At 31.5% G+C, this 24,207-nt stretch overlaps 2 protein-coding genes across 3 annotated transcripts; both read right to left on the bottom strand.

Annotated features, from left to right (window-relative positions):
• Positions 1-1,708: 1,708 nt before the first annotated feature.
• Positions 1,709-13,995, bottom strand: LOC124534188 (leucine-rich repeat and death domain-containing protein 1). The gene is made up of 5 exons (XM_047109897.1): positions 13,383-13,995; positions 8,626-8,651; positions 6,676-6,826; positions 5,831-6,382; positions 1,709-1,826 (listed from the first exon to the last, which is right to left on the bottom strand). The coding sequence occupies exons 1-5, from the start codon at positions 13,748-13,750 to the stop codon at positions 1,709-1,711; spliced, it is 1,215 nt and encodes a 404-aa protein (XP_046965853.1). The 5' UTR covers positions 13,751-13,995.
• Positions 13,996-18,032: 4,037 nt separating this feature from the next.
• Positions 18,033-22,901, bottom strand: LOC124534446. 2 transcript variants are annotated; one of them, XM_047110333.1, is made up of 2 exons: positions 21,864-22,901; positions 18,033-18,255 (listed from the first exon to the last, which is right to left on the bottom strand). In XM_047110333.1, exons 1-2 carry the CDS (start codon positions 22,546-22,548, stop codon positions 18,098-18,100), a joined length of 843 nt encoding a protein of 280 aa, XP_046966289.1. In that variant the 5' UTR covers positions 22,549-22,901; the 3' UTR covers positions 18,033-18,097. The 2 variants fall into 2 exon arrangements, with proteins under 2 accessions (XP_046966289.1, XP_046966288.1); XM_047110332.1 differs by lacking the exon at positions 18,033-18,255 and adding an exon at positions 21,468-21,494 and having other exon boundaries at positions 21,864-22,896.
• Between the last annotated feature and the right edge of the window lie 1,306 nt (positions 22,902-24,207).

The following is a 24,207-nucleotide window of genomic DNA, read 5'->3' as shown; positions in this document are numbered from 1 at the left end:
CATTTTATTGGTGAAGTGTATATTTTTAATTAATACATTAATGAAGAAGAAGAAGTTCAACAAAACTATAGACGTTTTGGTGCATCTTGACATTTTTTTATCTGTATCTTGTTTTATTTGAATCGTTTATTATTAATGAAAATGTCCAATTTTCTATTGTCTCTAAACCATGCTATAGTTTATTGCCTGCATGGTTTACTAAGTCTCCTAGCTAGGTATAGTACGTCACAACTATGATGTAGATGCAATTCTATAAAACTGATTACTGCCAATTTTTACAACCAATGGATATAAATCCCTATCGCGCCATTCGACGCTATTCGTCGCTATAGATTCCCGCGTCAGTTCAACCCGAGAAAGCAAGTGCATGTAAATACGTGTATAAGTATACGTGTCAAATTGACGAATATATTAGGTCATATGATTTTACAAATTATTACGTTTGTGTAAAGATTATATTCACATAAAAAAAATATTAATAATTTGGGATTGCGTACTTAATTGGAATGTGATCGGTTTTACGAATTTTACCGATCCTACATCTAAGTTGTGTCGCACTACATAAAATGCTGGTACCCTGATAGCTTTAAATTTAAATCAATATGAGTCACAGGATAAAGTCTTATCATCTTGGAATGGCAGATATGAATAATCGAAATTTGATGTTTACAATTTTTTCTAATGTAACGTTAATAAAAAGATAGCATAATTAAATCTATGTCTATAGTAAGTACCAAAAATTTTTCACCAACCCACATCAAACAGCATGGTGGAATATGTTCCAAACCCTCTCCTTAATGTGCGAGGAGGCGAGGAGCCCAGCAATGGGAAATTTACGGGCTAAATCACTTTCAAGAGTTTATATTCTCTTGTTTTTTTAATAATCCGTTTGCGCGGGAAAACATCTTGTATTATTTTATACAGCCATACCAACGACGTTCTAAAATCGATTACATTTTTACGAAAACGGATACACTAAGATAATATGAGTTTATTAAATATATAATTATAATATAAATGTATTATCATTAAGAAGTATTTGTAACAATAATAAAACAAAATTATTAATTATAATAAATCCGATATCATTAATTTATGTTGTTAGTATTTTATCGCATTTGGGTCTTTGTGTTATTAAAATAGGAAAAAGAGACGACTACGTTTAGATTCGATTCTGCGATAACTTGACAATTAGTATGATTAGCTGCCAGATTTATTTCCTACATAATATATAAGGGTGAAGGGTGATGTTTTGATTAATTATCAACATTTTATATTTAAAGTTTTTTATTTTAACCACCAGTAAACAGACGATATTTTATAGAGAAAAATGTGCACTTGTGCCGCTGCCTATCAAGGGAAAAATGATTTTATTGCCTTGCCTCGCACTACTCAAGCTTGTTCTACAGCTTGGATACTCATACCGCCCACATCCTCATACACCTCTGGTGGACTTATTTTATAAGTTCACTAGCGACCCTCCCCGGCATCGCACGGCTACAAGGCTATGATATCACTGTAGAAACTTCTAAAAGTATCAGTGTTTCTATCCTATATTATGTATTTTATAAAAAATAAAGATTTAAGCATACATAGGGACAGACAGCGATACATGGCTTTGTTTTATACTATGTAATGACAAGGAAATGAAAATTATGTATTATAATAAAATAATTTAATTGTAGATAATGAAACAATTTTCAATTCATTACACAAATTTCCAATTCAGAATTGTCTTTCCCGGTTTCCATGCCTCCGCACAAGTCTTTGAACAAAACGCAGCGCTCAGAATAATATCTTCGGTAGCTTCGATTAAGATTAATTTCCTGAAATTATAAATATATATTTAAATCACAGTCATGCAACACGTGAATTTTTTGGTTTCTTAATAAATTCTTCAATGGAGAGGAGGTCTTAGTTCAGCTGTCTGACATTTATTGTCTGCTAATTTATAGTAAAGAAAGGTTATACCGTATCGAATGTCCATGTATGTATGTAGGGTTAAGATATCGACCAACCCTCGTCGCAGTAATGTGGACTAATCTGCAAACCTATCCACGATAAATAAAAATTTTAACAAAAAGAAAAACCGACTTCAAACAAAACACTATTTTAAAACAAATGAATATGCACAAAAAAGTAATAAAAATAATTTCGTATTCAACATATTTTTTAGAGTCTTCCTAAGTTAAATGAAATGAAAAATATTAGACTACTTAAAAGTCGATTTACGATTATATAATGTAGTTATAATTATTGTTATATTTGGAGTCGGTGTCAGCCACGGTGCCCTTGCCCCAACAATCAAAAGAAAGAAGCGATACGAGCCCCTTGATTAATCCAGTATATTATTGTGTAAAAGGTAATTTGTAAAAAACAAATTTGTTAAAGTATTATCGTATTGTTTTTTGATAGATATACTGTAGGGTTTTATTGACTGACACCGACTCCAAATATAACAATAATTATAACTACATTATATAATCGTAAATCGACTTTTAAGTAGTCTAATATTTTTCATTTCATTTAACTTAGGAAGACTCTAAAAAATATGTTGAATACGAAATTATTTTTATTACTTTTTTGTGCATATTCATTTGTTTTAAAATAGTGTTTTGTTTGAAGTCGGTTTTTCTTTTTGTTAAAATTTTTATTTATTTTTTGATTTTATGTGAAGCTGATGTTGACTAACTAATTTTTTTTAATATGGATAGATTAAGCGTTCCGTTTATATGAGTCAGAAACTACTTCGAGGACAATTTCAAAGGAAACTTGCGAATAAAGCAAAAATAGACTTTCGAAAATGCGGATTTAATACGTCATGCGGCGTAAACTACAAGGATCCCTCCAAAGAGCTATAATCGAACTTAGCAAAAAAACTTTGAAAAAGACCAACTATATTTCGTACATCATATTACATCAAATCACATACACAAAATTTGATTAAAGATAGTAAGAAATTCTGCCCCATATCGTACCGTAACTGCGAGCCGTATAGGAGTTCCATCACTACATAATATAAAACAAAGTCGCTTTCTCTGTCCCTATATTTTTAAATCTACGCAACGGATTTTGATGCGGTTTTTTTAATAGATAGTGTGATTCAAGGGGAAGGTTTTGTGTATATAATAGATGAACAATATAGTAAAGAAACACTGATAATTTTAGAAGTTTGCGATGTGATATCGTAAATAAATAAATTCTGTAGTATATTTAGTATCAGTATTGCACTCGTGCGAAGCCGGGGTGAGTAGCTAGTTGATTATAATATTCGACTATGATAATTATATAAACATAACCACATTACGGAAGGTGACTCAAATATCCAAATAACCTATAAATAAAAGATTCGACTGAGTATCGCTAACGTGCTCCTCAGAATTGTTCGGTTCCCTTCCGTTCCGTTACTTTGTCATGGATCCTGTGCTCAGAACCTTACCAAACTTTCACAAAATTACCCTTGAAGTATATATTTTATAATAAAAAAAGAATTATCAAAATCGGTTTACGTGATTTTCAGTTATTCACCTATTTGTCGCGCATATACATAATGCAAATTTAAGACTTATGTCGTTTTCATATGGATACCATCATCGGAAAAAAAATAAAAAAAAAATGGACCCCACGGAAAGCACTACCTTTCAAACAAAAAAAAAATTATCAAAATCGGTCCACCCAGTGAAAAGTTATGAGGTAATAAACATAAAAAAAAAAAAAAAAAACTACAGACGAATTGATAACCTCCTCCTTTTTGAAGTCGGTTGAAAATAGAAGGCTTCATCTCGAATGTGGGATGTGTACCCTTTGTCTTACCTTGTAAAAATACTCTTAATAACCTTATCGTAACGTCATAACCAAATTAAGTATAAAGTTTACTAACTATATGGTTTTCAACCGACTTCAAAAAGGAGGAGGTTATCAATTCGTCTGTATTTTTTTTTTTTTTATATATTTTTTTATGTTTGTTACCTCATAACTTTTTACTGGGTGGACCGATTTTGATAATTTTTTTTTTGTTTGAAAGGTAGTGCTTCCCTTGGGGTCCCATTTTTTTTTTATTTTTTTCCGATGATGGTATCCGTATGAAAACGACATAAGTCTTAAATTTGCATTATGTATATGCTCGACAAATAGGTGAATAACTCAAAATCACGTTAACCAACTTTGATGATTCTTTTTTTATTATAAAGGATATACTTTAAGGGTAGTTTGGTGAAAGTTTGGTAAGGTTCTGAGCACAGGATCCATGACAAATTAAGGGAACGGGAGGGAACGGAACAATTCTGAGGAGCACGTTAGCAATACTCGGTCGAATCTTTTATTTATGGGTTACTTGGATATTTGAATCACCTTCCGGAACGTGGTTATGTTCATGTAATTGTCATAATCGAATATTATAATCAACTAGCGACCCGCCCCGACTTCTCACGGGTGCAATACTGATACTAAACAAACTAAAGAATTTGTTTATTTACGACATCACATTGCAAACTTCTAAAATTGTCAGTGTTTCTTTACTATATTGTTCATTTATTATAAACACAAACCTTCCCCTTGAAAAACACTATCTATTAAAAAAAAACGCATCAAAATCCGTTGCGTAGTGTTAAAGATATAGGGACAGGGAAAGCGACTTTGTTTTATACTATGTATTGACGGAACTCCTAAACAGCTTACGGTTAGGGTGCGATTTGGGGCAGAATTTCTTTCTGTCTTTAATCAAATTTTGTGTATATGATGTACGACATAGCATACGAATAGCTCTTTTGCAAAGTTTTTTTACTGAGGTCGATTACAGCTCATTCGAGGGTGGTACCTTGTAGTTTATGCCGCATGACGTATTAAAGCCGCATTTTCGAAAGTCTATTTTTGCTTTATTCGAAAGTTTCTTTTGAAATTGTCCCTGAAGTAGTTTCTGATTCATATAAACGGCACGCTTAATCTATCCATATTAAGAAAAAAATGTTAGTCTACATCAACTTCACTTAAAATCAAAAAATAAATAAAATATTAACAAAAAGAAAAACCGACTTCAAACAAAACAGTATTTTAAAACAAATTAAAATGCACTAAAAAGTAATAAAAATAATTGCATATTTAACATATTTTTGAGAGTCCTCCTAGGTAAAATGAAATGAAAAATATTAGACTACTTAAAAGTCGATTTACGATTATATAATGTAGTTATAATTATTGCTTTATTTGGAGTCGGTGTCAGCCAACCCTATACTATACCTATCAAAAAACAATACGAGAATACTTTAAGAAATGTTTCTTACAAATTACCTTTTATACGATATTATACTGGGTCAATCAAGAGGCTGGTATCGCTTCTTTCTTTTGATTGTTGAAGCGTGTGCCTGTGGCTGACACCGGCTCCAAATATAGAAATAACTATAACTACGTTATATAATCGTAAATCGACTTTTAAGTAGTCTAATATTTTTCATTTCATTTTACCTAGGAGGACTCTCAAAAATATGTTAAATATGCAATTATTTTTATTACTTTTTAGTGCATTTTAATTTGTTTTAAAATACTGTTTTGTTTGAAGTCGGTTTTTCTTTTTGTTAAAATTTTATAGGTGATTTTAAATGCGCTTAAATTTTATTTGATTAGACTCCAGGCTGCTACAGAAATAGTCAATGTTTTTATTTGTTTGTCAGTCTTTGCATATGGAACTTTGGGTACACCTTATACCTAAGCTAACCACACGGTGAACGAGAATGTATGAGATGGATTAATATAAGTAAAAATTCTCTATCACAAAAAAATATTCCGAAAATATAATTTCACATTTTCTAAATGTAATATAATAAATGGTACGTACTCAACACAAAACTCGTAATAGACGAAATCAAATATAGGCTTCTTACATCTCGCGTTCTCGCATCTCGATAAAGGGCCATTACATAAATCATCCCTTATAAATCTTGGTAGGTAATCAAAATATTCTTCAATCATATCTTTCGGTTGGCAGCTACCTTTTCTTTTGCTTCTTAATATTAGATTATCAATTCCATTCGTTCTTTGATCGTTTGAATTAAATATAACATTATTATTATTAATATTACAACCGTTAAAGTTTTCTTGTAAATCTCTAATGTTATAGTTAGTTTCGAATTTATCAGCATTATAAAAATCATTATAAACACTCAGAGGAGCATTGGTCAGTTTCTTCGCTGCTTCATTGATAACATCGTAAAATTTCCTTTTAGATAACTCGAATAAACTCGGTACGAATGAAGATCCTTTATCGAAAATATGGTTATATTTTGTTGGGAAGTTTAAATCTAAATGGTATCCTGGAATATTTTCGCTTAACTGTAACACACATCTCGCCGAATTAGACGTTTCTTGATGCTTTGGATGGCTTAGACACCTAGAACAAAGAACAATTTATTTTACAGCAAACGATAAAAAGCATGGAATTAATACTTTTAGACTCCCCGGCAGGATAAATTACTCACATAAATAATTGTAATTAACTAGCATGACTGTATTTTTAAACGTTGAAAAAGAGTAACTACTGAATTTCTTGCCGGTAGGTCTCATTAGAACCTACTTTCTGACTGGTTGTTAAATGACGATTCAAGAGTGCTTGTAAAAGTATATTTCGATTTTTAGCTATTTGTATCCATGAGATTAATCAGCTACTGATACAGATTAACTTACCCTATATCAAGACTTCTTGTCTGCTGTCCCCTAAACATATGATACCATAATGAATACGGTATAGACTTCAAACTTGGGTTTCTCCAAAATCTGAATTCACAATGATGATAATTATAAACAGGTCTTTGAGGCAACCATTGTAGGGCATTGTCTGAAAATATATTTAGTTAATTATAAAATTGTTTTATTTATTTCAACACTATTGTATTAATTATGTTTACAATCATAACTTATCATGGCTGTACAGACATATATAGTTAGACTTCTTAGTCTTGTTTTGTCACTATTTAGCATTCCTGCAGATTCCTCCAGCATAAAACCTTCCATGGAAAAATAAAGCTTTTTAGCGTACTGACAAGTAATTCCTAACACATAGGTATAGATACACATTTTGAACACAACAAATTTAATCTGTTTATTATTTAACTTGAAAGAGATTGTGTTTGTGTAACAAGCTATTATGTAGATGAGTAGTTTTTTTATCGACATATTCAAAACATTCCAATTAGCAATCTACCCCTAAAATGTACATAAACAACGAAGTAGTACCAGTGTCCATAGACAATAAATTATATCATAAATTATCAACAATGTTTTTTGCTAGGATATAGTTTCACCTTAATGATTATTCGGCAAAGTTATTATAGATACAAATGTATATTATCTAACACTTAATAATTTTGGCTTTACATTATTTTAGTAAGAGTCGAGATGGCCCAGTGGTTAGAACGCGTGCATCTTAACCGATGATTGCGGGTTCAAACCCAGGCAAGCAGCGCTAATTTATGTGCTTAATTTGTCTTTATAGTTCATCTCGTGCTCAGCGTGAAGGAAAACATCATGAGGAAACCTGCATGTGACAAATTTCATAGAAATTCTGCCACATGTGTATTCCATCAACCCGCATTGGAACAGCGTGGTGGAATATGTTCCAAACCTTCTCCTCAAGGGGAGAGGAGGCCTTTAGCCCAGCAGTGGGAATTTACAGGCTGTTGTTGATTATTTTAGAATATTATATCTATATTTTTATTATATTTATATCTGCTTTGTATATCTTAAAGTTGCCTGGAAGAGATCGATAGGGCGATAAGTCCACGTTTTTTGCATCTTTCATCTCTATGACTAAACTATGCGTTTGTTGGTGTACAATAAAGGAAATTTGATTTGATTTTTTATCAAACAAAAACTTTGAATTCAACAAGCTTTGCGGTATTTATAATTTTATACACTGGTAATCTTTTTCTCAGGAATAATTGAGTGTAAATTAATGTAACATGTACTTACTAAGTATTATATAATTGCACACATGTACTTACTAAGTATTATATCAGAGATTTTCGTAACTTGGTGCAAATGGGTCAAACGGATCAATGAGGAAGCGTTCGGCTTGATTTATAACCGCTAGTTTGTTATCGGAAAACATAGCTACAACTGTTTCCTTCGGTTTACGAGCGATACTAAATCTAAGTATTGGGGTCACGAAATTTGGCTAATTATGAGAAATATGGTAAGGATGGCAACATTCATAGCGAGATTAGTCAAATATTGTGCTATCGGTTTTATTGTTTGGAAATATAATTATACTATAACGTACTAATTAGTTATTGTTGTTTAAAGTTCAATATAAGTATATGTAGATAATTTCATAAACATGATATAAAAACGCGAGCACGATATTTTTAAATACTTTAAAACAAAATATGCAATAATCTGTATTCGTGTGAATGACATTCGAAATTTAAAATATGGAGGTAGTTCTGAAGACGAAAACCATTCAACTCTTTATCTAATAGATACTTATTATTTATATTTAGAAAATATCTTACCTGTAAAATTGATTGTGAGTTAGACGATATTATTTCCAGCGAAATATTTTCGAACCGTTTTGTTAGTCAAAAATCTGCACACTCGTAAACACGCAACACAAAACCATATCAAGAACATGATTACCACAAACCGAAAGATAACGAAGCATCCTCCATCCATCCTTCCCTCCGAACCACTGACTTAAGTAGACGTGTGTAAAATTAGTAATTAAAAAAAACCAAAAAAAACAATTACTGTCTCTCTTGCACCTTCATTGTGTTTAATAAAAGAATTTATTATAACAAGTACCACGACTTATGCGCTCCTGGTAGTTTCGATAACGTATCTGCAACTATGCCGATAGATCGCTCGCCGCCGAACAAAGCGTATGGCTCGGATTCCAATCTACCCACATGTAGCGAGCGCGAAAGCGAGTTGATGTCGTATGTAGCAGCACGAACTAAAAGAAAGAGGGATGAATCAAAGGATGAGGATTTAAGTCTATTTATGGAAGAAATAAAATTGTTAATATCTAAAACGGCTGCTATACATGAACAAAAATACAGCGCCCTACAAAGAAGTCTTGAAACAATCGAAAGACAAAACGATGACTTACGGAAGTCCATAGAATTTATGTCAACAAAATATGATGAAATTAAATCGAAGCTAGAAAAAATGGAAGCAGAGAAGAAATTAAATAACACGCATATAAAAGACCTGGAGAACAAGCTAGAACGGCTGGAAAAGAACTCCCGTGCTGCCAGTATAGAAATAAGAAATATTCCCCAAAAGCCCCAGGAGACAAAGGAAGACCTAGTGAATATTGTTAAAAATATCGGATCGGTTTTAAACTCACCAATAACACACTCAGACATAAAAGATGTATTTCGTACAAAGTCCAAAAGTGCAAATAAACCGATTATTGCCGAGTTTACAACTATTATTAAAAAGGAATGTTTACTGAACTCGGTAAAAAAATATAAAAAAGGAAATAAAAATATTAATACCACAGATATACAAATAAAGGGATCCTCGATGCCGATATATATTTCTGAAAATCTCACACCAAAAGCTAGGAGACTTTACTACTGTGCTCGTACTTTTTCACATGACAACAACTACAAATATTGTTGGATATCAAATGGAAAGATATTTATACGTAAAAAAGATAACGAACCGGCAATTCAAATAACCTGTGAAGAGGATATAAATCATATTGAAAAACAATGACTATCAATAGGTAAAAAAACGAAATATTTAAAGTGTATGTTAATAATTAGTTTAAAAATATATGCATGCTTCTATAAGAATGAAAATACAAATTATATTACAACTTTATTCTATTTTACTACTAGTTACACCACCTGCACACAAATTTACATTAACTCACAATCATACACGTATATAAAATTCCAGACTCTTAGGCTGACTTCCATAGCACGTACCTCTATCTATAAAAATAAATCTGCAAAATTTCACATACAATGTAAGAATATTTATCTTTATCACCCTGTTATTAACATCTTAAGCTCTAAAATGTATCCAGACGTAGTCACTATTGACACTAACTACCTACATGAAATATTATCAATTTATAAAATTGCCAATCAAGAGAGATACCTACCATTTTTTACAAGCAACCATTCAACCCTCAGTCTTTGCATGATGAAATAGAGGAATCCTGTAAAATCCCCTGTCAAGTGATAAATAAATTAACAGAGATTGAGTATGCGGACACAAAAAGTTTCAATATATTATCTTTTAACATTAGAAGCTTAAATAAAAATATAGATGACCTGCTTATACATATCTCCCAACTTAAGATACATCCAGATGTCATAGTGTTATCGGAATGTTGGTGCAATGAATTTTCCGTACCCCCACTTATAGATGGTTATGACATGTTCTTTACTAAACACAGCTTTAACCAAAACGATGGTGTTGTTATGTATATAAAATCAGATATAAAATCACATGTTCACGAGTTAGATCTAAAAGAAGCCAATGGATTGGCCGCGAAAATCGGTAATATGACTGTCTTAGGTATGTATAGACCATACTGCTTTAAAAATATAACACCCTTTCTAGAATCATTAGATAATATTCTTACCACAGTGCGCACTAGAAATATAGTTTTAACGGGAGATATTAATATTAATACCCTTAATCTTAACAATAGTATAGCATCGGAGTATCTAAATATTCTGGCATCACACGGACTAGTGACGGCAATAGAAGTTCCAACACATAACAAGACATGCCTCGACCATTTTATGTGCAAATTACTAGCAAAATCAAAGTGCTATGTCATCAATGCAGATATTACAGATCATCTACCCATATTTTTGTCAATAGCAGGTTCACCAGTCCAAAGGAAAGTTACGACAGGTTCATATAAAATTACTAAAGTTAAATATGAAGACATTATAAAATCGTTACAGGCACATGATTGGTCAGATTTTTTCAATATTGATGATGTGAATAAAGCAGCAAACGTCCTAACCAAAATTATCAATGACAGTGTAATTGAAAATACAGAAATAATAATTCTAAGTCGTAAAAAAAGGCCACTGAAACCTTGGATTACCGCTGGAATCATAAAATGTATTAAAAAGAGAGATCGTCTTCATTTGCTTACTAAAAAATTTCCGGAAGACCATCAACTTAAACTTAAATATGTTACTTACCGAAACACATGTAAAGAAATAACAAAGAAATTAAAAATTACTTATTACAAAAATAAACTCAGCTGTCAATGGGACAACAAAAAAGCGACCTGGGATGTCATTAAGGAAATATGTAATTTGTCAAAGCAAAAATCACCGGCAAACGAGTTACTAAACGTAACACCGACACCAATAGTTTCCTTAAATAACGTTAATACTTTTTTCACTAACATAGGACCTACGCTAGCAAGAGACATCCTAAGGAGAATAAATAAGACTGAAGACCAATTAATTCATTCGATAACCAAAGTCCAAAATAATAAAACAATGGTTCTGTATCCTACAAGTCACATTGAAATTAAAAATATAATAAATAATCTAAAAAACAATTGTGCCCCCGGAGAAGACAACATATCAACAAAACTATTAAAAATGGGCCAAGATGTATTATGTTATCCTATAGAACATGTTAGTAACCTAAGTTTATCGAACGGCATTTTTCCTACGTGTTTTAAGAAAGCAGTTGTTATTCCTATATATAAGAATGGGGACAAAAGAACAATGTCAAACTACAGACCAGTGTCACTACTACCAACATTAAGTAAGATTATTGAAAAACTTGTTAATACTAGGCTAATCAAGTTCTTAGAGGAGCATAAAATATTAGCTCACAATCAATTTGGATTCCGAGCCCATAAGTCTACTGAAGACGCGATTCATTCATTAGTTAATATGATTACAAATTATTTGGACAATGGTGAAAAATGTATAGGTGTATTCCTTGACTTAAAAAAAGCATTTGATACCGTGTCAATTCCTCTGCTCCTGCGAAAGTTAGAGGATATGGGAATTCGAGGTATTCCGCTCGAGTGGTTTAAGGACTACCTGAAGGATAGAAAGCAAAGCGTTAAGGTTAGTGATTTTACTAGTACCTATCAATACACCACACACGGAATTCCACAAGGAAGTACACTAGGGCCAACCCTATTCTTAATATACATTAACAATTTATGTAACTTGAATCTACAGAATGGATATATATCATCATTCGCTGATGACACGGCTATTATATTTCATGCATCCTCATGGGAACAAGTAAAAGTATTTGCAGAGGAAGGATTGAAGAAATTTACGGAAACCCTAGAAAATAATTTACTAACAATAAATACTCTAAAAACTAAATATATGTGCCTTAAAATAAGTAAAGCAAATGAACCACCTCCTCAATATATGATAAAACTTCACACTTACCGATGTACGGGCGGTCTTTGCTCCTGCGAAACCCTGGACAGGGTGCAAACAATGAAGTACTTGGGAATAATCATTGACGAAAACTTAAATTGGAAGCAACAAATAATAACATTAACAAACAAAATTCGGAGGCTAATTCCAGTGTTTAAAAACCTACGAGAAATCGCTGAAAAAGAGTTACTCATACAAGTATATAAAACACTTTGTCAATCTCTACTACTGTACTGCATAACAATATGGGGAGGTGCAGCTTCCTCCCACATGATAAAATTAGAAAGAGCACAGAGAACGATCATTAAAGTTATCTTTAAAAAACCGAGAAGATTCCCAACAAATGAGATTTATAAAATAGCCAAGGTACTTACTGTCCGTCAACTATTTATACAAAATACCGTCATACGCTTTCATAAATGTTTTCCCATCCCACCTATGAACACACAACGTCGACGACCAGACATTAAAATTACTAAAACAAGAACTAAATTTGCCCAGCAACAGAATATATATTTAGGAGCTTATCTTTACAAAAGAATAAATAAAAAAAGAGACATTACTCGGTTAAATCGAAATAAACTTAAGATGTATCTGCGGAATTTGCTAAGTGGCCTAAGCTATCAAGAAACAGAAAACTATCTTCGTACATGACAAACACACACACACACACACACACACACACACACACACACACATACACACGCGCACATGCATGCATATATTAATTATAGGTAGTAAAATTTACTTTACCTCATTAGTTAAACATATTTTTTTATTTTTTTATTTTGTGTTCCTTTTTCTTCTGTTTTTATTTGTATACTATTTATTTTGGCATTAAATTTAAATACTGTTAAACTAAAATACTGATTGGGAAGTCACTGGCCCCTAAGATACGGGTTTTCCTAGTTTAGGGGTACAGGGCCTCTGTGAGATATGTACTTGATATGAGAACAATAAATATATTTTGATTTTTTTTTTTTTTTTTTGATCCGCAGCTCGGCTATCCTTAACGGCAGTTCACGGAGTTCATTCTCGTCCAATATCAAAAATTTTAAGTTCCTCACTTCGCCGATCTCATCCGGAATGTATCGCAATCTATTGCCACTAAGATCCAAACACTTCAAACGAGTTAACTTCGATATCTCTCTCGGCAACTCCGTAATGTCATTCCCGCTCAGATATAAGCTTTCTAGGTTGTTCAGTTTACCAATATCGCTTGGTATACGAGATATTAAATTTTCCTTTAAATAAATGTCCGTTATCTCGTCCTCCTCGCCTTGTAGACGCTTCAGGGGAAATTCAGTAAATCCCCTGTAGTTCCAATGTAGGACGCTGTTTGCGATTCTTCCGCAGTCCATCTTTATGTTGCCTTTGAGCGTAATGCCAAACCGTAATACTTTCCTAAAACATTCTTTAATCGCGTTCGAAATTACTGCACGAAATCATTCGAGATTTTCCTTAAGGTATAATAAATTTAAACACTATTTATTTACAAATTTGTTTTGTATATTTTTATATAATGTAGTATCATTTAATATATTCTAATGTAAATGGCGTTTACGATTCTGTTTTCTTATAACACAAAACAGACGAGCTCGTTTTATTCCCGACTCTGTGAGACTGGTGAGCATGCGAGGTTAAAGAATTATTTTTAAATCTAGCAAGGCCTTTTATTTAAAATTGCGTACATCACTATCAATTTTATCGAATATACAACATCTTATAATACTTCAATCTTTCAAAGCTGAGCTTGGATAATATTGGGAAGTCATATTTGATTTTGTAAGGTTTACGAGTTGCTATTGATCTTTCATATATTCAGAATTTATACGAAACATCTTACTGGCTTTGATTGAATTCGACCATGCGATGTTAGAATCTATTATGAAACTAATATTAAATGCAATTATTTTAATAAAATATATAATTTTCAAGATAGTTAAAAATAAATCTGAGTATATACAATAAAAATCCAGATATATTAATACGAAATTTAAATTCTAATACAAATACAAGAAAAGAACAAGGTCACAAAAACGTAAACACGTGAAATCAAATTTGGCAACTTATATAAAAATTGGGAAGCAATAAAAAAAAAATTCGATATTGAGTACAAGTGTTTGGCTCGAGTCCAAGTATCGCGATTGTACCGGGTCGAGGACAAGTCATGGCATAAACAATGAAAATAGTCGAACATTACTTTTAGCCCCAATACACACTACAGTCGCCATTTCCAAACTGCCTTGGGGCGGATATCATTTTGCTACTGGTATTTATCAAGCAATCCTTTAGTTTCCTAATGTGTTCATCGTAATTTTAGGATCATTCACACTACTGAATTGGCTGTCTAATAATTACGAACGTTATGTACATTATTTCGAGAGCCTTCTGTTATTTTGTACTATCTATATTAATATTATAAATGTGAAAGTAACTTGGTCTGTCTGACGTTCTATCACGACCAAACAGCTGAAGCGAATTTTATGAAATTTGGTATGAAGCAAACTTGAATTCCAGTACATAGGCCAATTTTTTTGCCTAACACTGACAACCAACACCCTAAAACGAGCGAAGCCACGGGCAACTACTAGTATGTAATGTCTTGTTAAAATATGCACTTTATTTTTTCTGCACTATCACGTTTACTTGTTTGTTTTTTATCAGAGATTCATTTTTGGGTACCTTTTATCCCAAAGCTTATAAATTGATATAATAAAAATCTAAAAGAATAAAGACAAACTAGATTGAATGTTTATAATTTCAGGAATCTATTAAAATCAAAACCATTAATCATAATCTTCATTACATAGTATAAAACAGAGTCGCTTACCGCTATCCATCATTATGTATACTTAGATCTTTAAAATTATGCGACAGATTTTGATGCGATTTTTTTTAATTGATAAGAGTGATTCGAGAGGTAGGTTTTTATTTTTAATGGACAATATAGTAAAGAAACGTTGATAATATTAGATGTTTCTAATGTGATGTCGTAAATAAACAAATTCTGTAGAATATTTTGTGTCAATATTGCACCCGTGAGAAGCCGGGGTGGATCGCTAGTTCTATTATATTTCATAATATGGCCAAATAAAACAAAACCTAGTTTATAATATAACTTTTATTGAATATTATTTTAAATACGTTGTCAATTGTACTTTAAAAGTTACAAGAAGAGGTGCGTACGTAATAATATAAGATCACATGCAATTACATATTTACCCACATTCACATATATTAAACACTAAGTTACAATCAGACTTTAGAGTTTTTAATTATATTTAAAATCAATCAAGAATAAATAACAGAGATAATAAAAACATATAAAAATAACGTTATTTTTTGTTATAATTCGAATTAAACAATACTTTACTTTTGAAATAAGAACGACTTCGAATATTTTTTTATATTAAATACAGATAATAAAAATAATAAACGTTACTATAAATACTATACACAGATAAAAAATATGATTATTGAGTCACTTAATTTCAATTCTACTGGCAAGATTGGATTTTGAAAAGAAATTTTAAAGTTGATATGAGTTTATCGTAATTAGGTATATAGGAACTTACACTTCGGAAATAGAAATATATCATAGAAAGATTTAAGAAGACTCTTAGCTCGTACTTTTATTTTTTTAATCACTTAGATTTATAGTTTAATAACAGACTACGTTTTAAACCTTACATATTATAGTCATAATTATTAATAATAACATTTATAGAAAGATCAATATGTGATTTAATGAAACATTATTAATAGTAATTAATCTTAAAAATGCATTATTAAGAGGTCATTTGACTAGATAATTTAATTCTTAAAATTCTATTTAATTACGTATTATATTAGAAAATTGTTACAATAATTCGGACTTATATACAAGAATATGAAAATATAAAAAACGATAAATATACAAAATTCATTCCAATCACCGCACATATACATTTTATCGCTCAAGATAAGTCAAATCTTTTTTCTGGTCCACATTTCGCTCCTTAAAACCAGCTTAAACAAAAGCGGGGTAAGGAACATATATATAGAACATCTTCATTATTAATAAATATAAATACTGACGTAAGAAAATTCATAGAAAGCTCAGAATTCCAGGATAAAATATTTTTAAATTTTATCAAAACAAAACAATCACCGATTATAATAATACCTTAGAATAACTCTGATTTAAAATTTCTTTATAAGATATTGTGATATATACTCTTACTCAAGGATCGGAGTACAAGTTTCCGAAATCTCCGGATCCGGATAGAATCGACTTCGTTGCGCTCGTCTTGTATATAGACTAATTACAATCCGGAAATAAAATTTATCAGTCATGCAGCGCAAGTTGCGATAGATGAAAGTGAGATCTTTTAAAGTAAAGTTAATTTCCGTTAATAGTCTTAGTTTAATTGTTCCGTTAATAAAGAAAGAAACGACGATGATACTACTGAAAGAAAACACTGGTCTCATTCCTTTTAAATTGTTTATCAACAATCAAACTCAAAAGATTACTTAGTTCCAGACACATTTTGCAAATTATACAATATCAGTAAATACATATGGTGAATAAAACATGAAAAAATGCGTGTGCCTCAAGCTGTTAGTTAGTCATAACGAAACTGTTCCATCTTGAAAGAAGTATCCGAAATTGTATTGTATCGTATTTATACGTAGCGTCGTGTGGTAAATTTTATAAAATTATATATCTAAAAGCACAACTTGTATCAAGAAAACGAATCCAGAGATTCGGATAAACTCGCGTATGAACCGGTTTATTCCGGATAAAAATCGATAATCTAGTTAACTTTTCCGGTTGTAGTCCGAGCCTTATAAGTACGTTGATAAATATAACACATTTCATCAGGGCGTGTATTAATAGATAATACACGTTGATGTGTTGACTGATTGCATTAGGCACGTTTCGTTTTAAATTAATATGAGTGCTTTTATATTAACTTTTTAATATAAACGTTTATTAACTCTTACTTAAGTGCATTGAAAGATTTAGAATGGATGCCATACCTACATTAAATATTGTATATGAAATTTCTATTTTCATTATTTTATTGTCAATAAAATTTAATAAATCAATACGTATTAACTTTATAATATGTATTAAATAACGTTGTCATATAAAACGTTTTGTTACATTAAAATACCAAGAAGGTATTAAAGTCTTTTTGCATAAAATATGTATAAGTGTCTTTGTCGATCTAGATTAAAAATGTATACGTAGGCTACATAGTCGACATTCAACAGTATGTCATTTGACTAAAAGAAAATAGGATTCTAAATTATAATTAATAGCTAGACATATTCTAACACAACAATGTGGTTTGAATCTAAAATTAAAATATCTAATTTTAGATTGAAATAATTCTGTTCAGATATTCTGTAAGAATAAACTCGAAACTCACCGCAGAACACGATGTTGAAATCTCAGAATGTTACATTCGCTTTTGTCTATAACGAATCATAATAGCAATATAACTTTCTGTATTTTTCAAGTGAGATACGTAATGAGGTTTCACAGAATAGTACTGCTACAAAGATTCATGTAGTTATTCCTTTGAGTTCGAAATATATAATATTTTTTTATCAGAAATGTGAGTGAATTTGCGGATAATTTCTCGCGTCACTTTGTATTATTAATAACGTATTTACGCTTTTAATAATACTAATAAAATTATTAATAAAAATAATAATTAAAATCTACGTATGATCCTGACACGTCGCCCCTTTCCATCTTCGTCATCGCTGTCGAATGACGACTGCTTGCTTCCCAACATCAGAGCTTGGATCTCAGGGTTTAGAGGTAAAGCTGGATACGACGAGCGACGTACCATCGGGGCTGGTCGACCTCCTAAAAATTACCAATTTTGAATGAACTTTCAAACATATATAACTAAAATAATCTAGTGAATTTACTGTGAAATAAAATTCTACGTTAATGGTCATTGGTTTAATGATCGGTTGAAAATTTTGTATTTCTAATGTAAATATTTAATTCGGTCTGAGTTATGTTATTGTTTATCTCTTCAGTGTTTCAAAAACTGCCAGTTATCAAATATATCTCAGTCGAAACATTAAAATTTTGCTGTAAAATTATCTTATACCTGTCTTATTTGTCGATTAAATTGATTGATTTGTTCTTTATTTATATTTCTACTAGTGACCCGCCCCGGCCTTACCCGGTTGCAATACTGATACTAAATATACTAAAGAATTTGTTTATTCACGACATCACATTACAAACTTCTAAAATTGTCAGAATTACTTCACTATATCGACCATGTATTATACACAAAAACCTTCCTCTCGAATCACTCTATCCATTAAAAACCGCTTCAAAATCCGTTGCGTACTTTTAAATATTTAAGCATACATAGGGATAAAGGGTCAGAGAAAGCGACTTTGCTTTATACTATGTAGTGATAACATGTCGCATGTGTTATGTCTTGACATTAATTATCACAAACATTACATAACGACTGCTCCTATTCATTATGTATGTTGAATTTACCTTTTACTATTTCAGTAATTATTGTCTTTCACATCTTATTTCGAACAATTTAAAAATATATATGCATTATCCATTATATATATTGCGTAATGTAACAAAAAACAAGGAAAATTATGTTTAAGTTTAAGTTTGTCAAAACGAACATTGTTTAATATAATAAGCAATACTGTTAATTCTCGCTAACAATGAACATTGAACAATAAATAACAGATTATAAATAAATTTCGCAAACCCATTTCGGAACTATTTACTCTGTGGTCTATTACAGGTATTGGATAATAATTGTTTAACAAATGCTTTGATTAACCATTCGGAAAATTCGTGTTTAACAGACCGAGAGGGTCATGATTTGAATTGAACAAAATCTGTTGTCATGCGATGTGTGCTTATGGCAAATAAAATTTGAATGAATGTTTTAATTTATATTGAAATTTATATATTAAATATTTAATTACGATTACTTAACAAATTAAATACAATAATCTGATAATGTTATTGGTATTAATGAACTAAAAAGTTGTTCATTTTTTTAATAAACAAATGTCTTATTTGCAGCGCGCATTTACACATTATATCTTTTACTGGCTGAGTCAGCGACTTCGTTCGCGTTTGAATTAAAAAAAAATATTGTAGCCTAAGTTACTATTTATTACATCAGCTATCTGATATTGAAAGTCCCGTTAAAACCAACCCAGTTGTTACAGAGATTACGCGGAACAAAAAGACAGACCGAATAAAAAAAATATTGTGGTATATGGACCGTGTATACATACATAATGCATTTAGTAAAAAGCGGTTAATTTAATATTACAAACAGGCAATGCGACTTTATTTATAGATTAAATCCAATCACATCGAATTCCTTTATTCAATTAAGAAGAATTACGCTTACTTATATTGTCAAATTAAGCACTACCACCATTTTACCCGAGAACTGAGATGGTCCAGTGGTTAGAACGCGTGCATCTTAACCGATGATTTCGGGTCCAAACCCAGGCAAGCACCACTTTATGTTTTTATAATTCACCTCGTGCTCGACATCGAAGGAAAACATCGTGAGGAAACCTGCATGTGTCTAATTTCATTGAAATTCTGCCACATGTGCATTCCACCAACCCGCATTTGAATCAGCGTGGTGGAATATGTTCTAAACCCTCTCCTTAATGGAAAAAAATGCCTTAGTCCAGCAGTGGATAATTAACCAGGCTGTTACTTTAGTTTACTTTTTTTTACCATTTTACCCTGACACGAGAAGAACCGTTGAAAGACACTCAGCGGTTCTGTTCTTAATCCGAAAACTGTGTTCAATAGTTTTGTACGTTTGCTAAAAAGTATAACAATTTAATCAATTTCACGGAGTTGAAGATAAGTGAGTGTTGAGTGGGTTGAAATCCAATTTTAAATCGTCAACACCTACGGACGTCTTTAAATTATAAGCTTCCAGATTAATTACATTTGTAGGTACCAAGTTTATGGGTATAACGGAAATTCATAGTAAGCACTAGCGCGCACTGGTAACTTTTGTCACGGTGACTGTTTCGTCACTCTTGTCAAATCCGTGAATATGTACAGATGCAAACACAAATGTCACCCAATTGTCACGTCGTAAAGTGCGCGCACCTCCATACATATTCATGGACTCGACAAGAGTGACGAAACAGTCACCGTGACAAAGGTTACCAGTGCGCGGTAGTTCTAACGGTAATTATTGTTACTTAAAATCTATTCTTATATTATAAATGTGAAAGTAACTCTGTCTGTCTGTCTGTCGTTCTTTAACTGCCAAACAAATGAACCGAAGTTGACAAAAGTCCAACTTGAGCAAACATGAACTCCAAGGATGGACATAGACTACTTTTTTTGCCTAATACATGACAACCAACGGCCTAAACACATTTTATATCCAAATTTAATGTGAGTTTCAGAATTCGTCACGCGATTAAAACGAACAAAGCATTCATATTTATAATATCAGTGAGATTTTTTTGTTATTAAGTATCACGTAACCTAATACAGTGCTTATTAATTCCATCGAGTCAAGAAACCTTTTCGATGCGCCTTTCCACACACGTGCTCAAAGGCGATTTAACATGATTAATCGATTACAAGCAATAAACGTGCTGTATACATTACATTGCTGGGTATCCTTATGTGTAATATTATTATGTATTACTAATACAGTAATATAATGCACAAATAACAGTTTAATATCTTCTCTCAATAATTATAGATGATCTTAATAAAGATGTCACATTACAACTTCCATAAATTAACAGGAGGTATTTGTAAATCTATACTAACATATTAAAGCGTTACCATTATTATATAAACAATATTTGAACCCTTACTTAATAATATGTACCTGTGAAGTATCGATGTATCGAAATATATGGCTCAAAAAAAAGTTATGTGCAAAAAAAGGCACACAAGCAAGAAAGTGCATTTTTAAAAATAATCGTCAAGCAAATATGCGCTATTTAGAATGCATAAAAAAATATTATAATGTAAGGTAAAAAGGTGACTTTGTAAAATTATTGAATGTGAGAATATTACCTTTTCTTTTCAGTCGTCAGACAGACCTTGTAAGGAGAGAGAAAGAAAAAAGATAGGATAGATAATTAAAACATCGAAAACAGACATTCAATAAACATTCATATTGTTAGTTTTTAACAATTACAATAAACCAAGTCTATTAGAGAAATAATATTTTGACGCTTACACATTGTTCTAACTGTCGACATTAGTACATTTATCGTAAATTTATTTGAATATTGCTTATAAATTACTTGAATGAATGTCTTTAACAGGGATAAAATCTCAATAATTTATGTCTCTAATAAACTTGATTTTATAATAAAATATTTACAACCAATTCAACGTTATATTGGATTAATCAATTTATGTATAAAAGGCGTAACATTTAAATATGAAAATGTTTCTATACGTACCAAATAACTTGGCAATCGATTGTCTCTTCGCAGGTCTCGGTTCCGATATTTCACCAATGGAAGCCGGTGCTGAGTTCTCATGCTTAGTTGTTTTTTCGCTTAGATAGGAATTTATTGAATCTCCTCTTGTATAGGGCTTTATTTCACGGCGGCTCATATTCTCTTCACTCGAAGTCACCACAGATTCTGCGATTTGAAACAGCTGTAGACCAAATTTGCTCGATTCCCTTCGTAATGTCTTCTTGTTCGCAAACTCTGCTAATGACTGCCTTCTCTCTCCATTAGGATTCAGCTTCCTCCTTGCTCTTTCCTCTTCTTTCACTTTAAGAACGTCAAGTAACGCGTTCAGTAATAGTATGACTAGAAAAACTGTTATCCCTATCACTGTTACAGCATTGTTTTCGACTTCCATATTATCGCGCTTCATTTTATAATTATGCGGTTTTTGTGTGAATATTTCTAAAGCGCTGCAAGCGTCTTTCAGATATAAAGGTATCACTTTTGTCTTCGCTGCGTATTTGACTCGTGAAATGTTCGGTTTTAATTCTGGATGCTTTTCGGCGATCGTGTCCGTCTTCGGCGGTTCTTCTTCAATCACATCGTTCTTCATAAACCACATGTGAACACTGTATAGGCAATAAAAAATTACCGAGAGTATAAAGAGTAATATCTTACGCTCGTTCATGTTTACATCGCAATGCGCGATCGTTTGTTTTGACAGCGGCTCGCGCGTGCGTGATGTTATTCGCGTAAAATGCGATGCTTTTAAAAGTTCAAAGCTTACATTGATTTGTGATTCTTTATTATTTTTTTACGATGATTATTTATGAGTATTTTCAATGCACTGAACACGCGCCACGTCAGTCCTTGTTTTGTGTAAGGTAGTCACTACTGTTTGCGCATGTGCGGTTTTTCATTTAGCTCTGGCGAGGGGTCGACTTGCTTGTAGTAAATTCTATTCGTATATAAAAGCACACGGAGAAATTGTATAAACAATTCATCGATATGGGACCGTAGCTTACTATATTATAGTGATTTCTCTTGGGTGTAAAATGCATTTGTTTAATTTACGTTATCTGATTTCCTGGTCGGTCGTTCATTTCTTATCAATATTATTTGGGAGCTTCGCTATCTATGTTTGCATCCTATAATGTCATAGATAAGGGCCTGCTTTAATTAAATTTTATCCTCATATGCACTTGTGTTAGGATAAATAAAATTAAAAGTAATATTGCCAAGTACTATTTGTTTTCTATGGTTATAATAAAATACTGTACATACAAATAAACTATGCATCTTGTGTTATTGACACAAACATTTTATATTTGAATCTTTTTTTAAACTAATTAGTCTGAACTTTATCGATGTAAAAATGTATTCATATATCATTCTATATCGCAAAAAGAACATGTCTTGTGCCTACATCCCGACACGTTTTTATTATCAGGCATATTAATAGGAACTCACTCACTCACTCAGCGCCCTTTGAAGCTAAATTATATCAGTGTACATTAGTACGAGTGACGCTCATGCTTACACGATGTCTAAGTGTGTGTGAAATGACTAAAGCAAGAATATAGACAGCCAAAAAAATACAAATTAGGTTATATATGTCGATGCTCGCCGATCATTTAACTTGAAGGCGCCTTCATTCTTTATCATTTATTAGTCTTAATTCAAAGTATATAATATAAGACTCACATTAGATTAACAATTAGCTAATGCACTGGAATTTACATGGGTATTGTTACAAATCATGAGAAAGAAATTTTCTTCAATTAGTGATTAAACTGTTTAAACTTAAATTTACTTTAAATTTTAATTAACTATTTACGACGAATTTTATGATGTTTGACGTTTGTTTATTTTGTATCTACCGTCAAAAGTTTACTCAAACTAATATAGTGTTATATCTGCATTGATTGAAAATCAAATAGCGTTTAAATAATTCTCATTAGGTAACTTCATAAAAGAATGATGAAAAAAAAAAATAGTAACAGATAATAATTACAGCAACATAATTTAAATATTTAACACTTTATATAAATACCTACATGCGGCTTTACCCGTGCGAAATTTATGAAACACAAACTTTCAACAACCGCTTTAACCTATCTGCTAAATTTGAAGTTTCTTAGATTTCGTGATAAATCTTTCGCTTCTATATAACATTATATATTTAATACACCAAGTATGAATAGAAGTCTTCCCAAAAGTAGGATATTTACAGGTTTCATAAATAATTTTCATTACATAATTGTTTGTGATTTATTTTCAAAACGAGAATACATAAATGTTACTTTTCATCCAATTTCACTGTTTTTTAAAAGTTATTCTGACATTA

This window comes from Vanessa cardui, chromosome 12 (assembly GCF_905220365.1).
Source record: "Vanessa cardui chromosome 12, ilVanCard2.1, whole genome shotgun sequence".
NCBI lineage: Eukaryota > Metazoa > Arthropoda > Insecta > Lepidoptera > Nymphalidae > Vanessa > Vanessa cardui.
The sequence above is the reverse complement of the archived record's forward strand: the minus strand, read 5'-3'. Positions and strand labels throughout refer to the sequence as shown.

Excerpts from the sequence above, each read along its gene's own strand:
- LOC124534446 (XM_047110333.1), bottom strand. The coding sequence starts at position 22,548 with ATGAACGAGCGTAAGATATTACTCTTTATACTCTCGGTAATTTTTTAT. Across the intron at positions 18,256-21,863 it reads ATCGATTGCCAAGTTATTTG|GAGGTCGACCAGCCCCGATG; the intron begins GTACGTATAGAA and ends GGTAATTTTTAG.
- LOC124534188 (XM_047109897.1), bottom strand. The coding sequence starts at position 13,750 with ATGGACTGCGGAAGAATCGCAAACAGCGTCCTACATTGGAACTACAGG. Across the intron at positions 6,383-6,675 it reads ACAAGAAGTCTTGATATAGG|GTGTCTAAGCCATCCAAAGC; the intron begins GTAAGTTAATCT and ends TCTTTGTTCTAG. Across the intron at positions 1,827-5,830 it reads TATTACGAGTTTTGTGTTGA|GAAATTAATCTTAATCGAAG; the intron begins GTACGTACCATT and ends TTATAATTTCAG.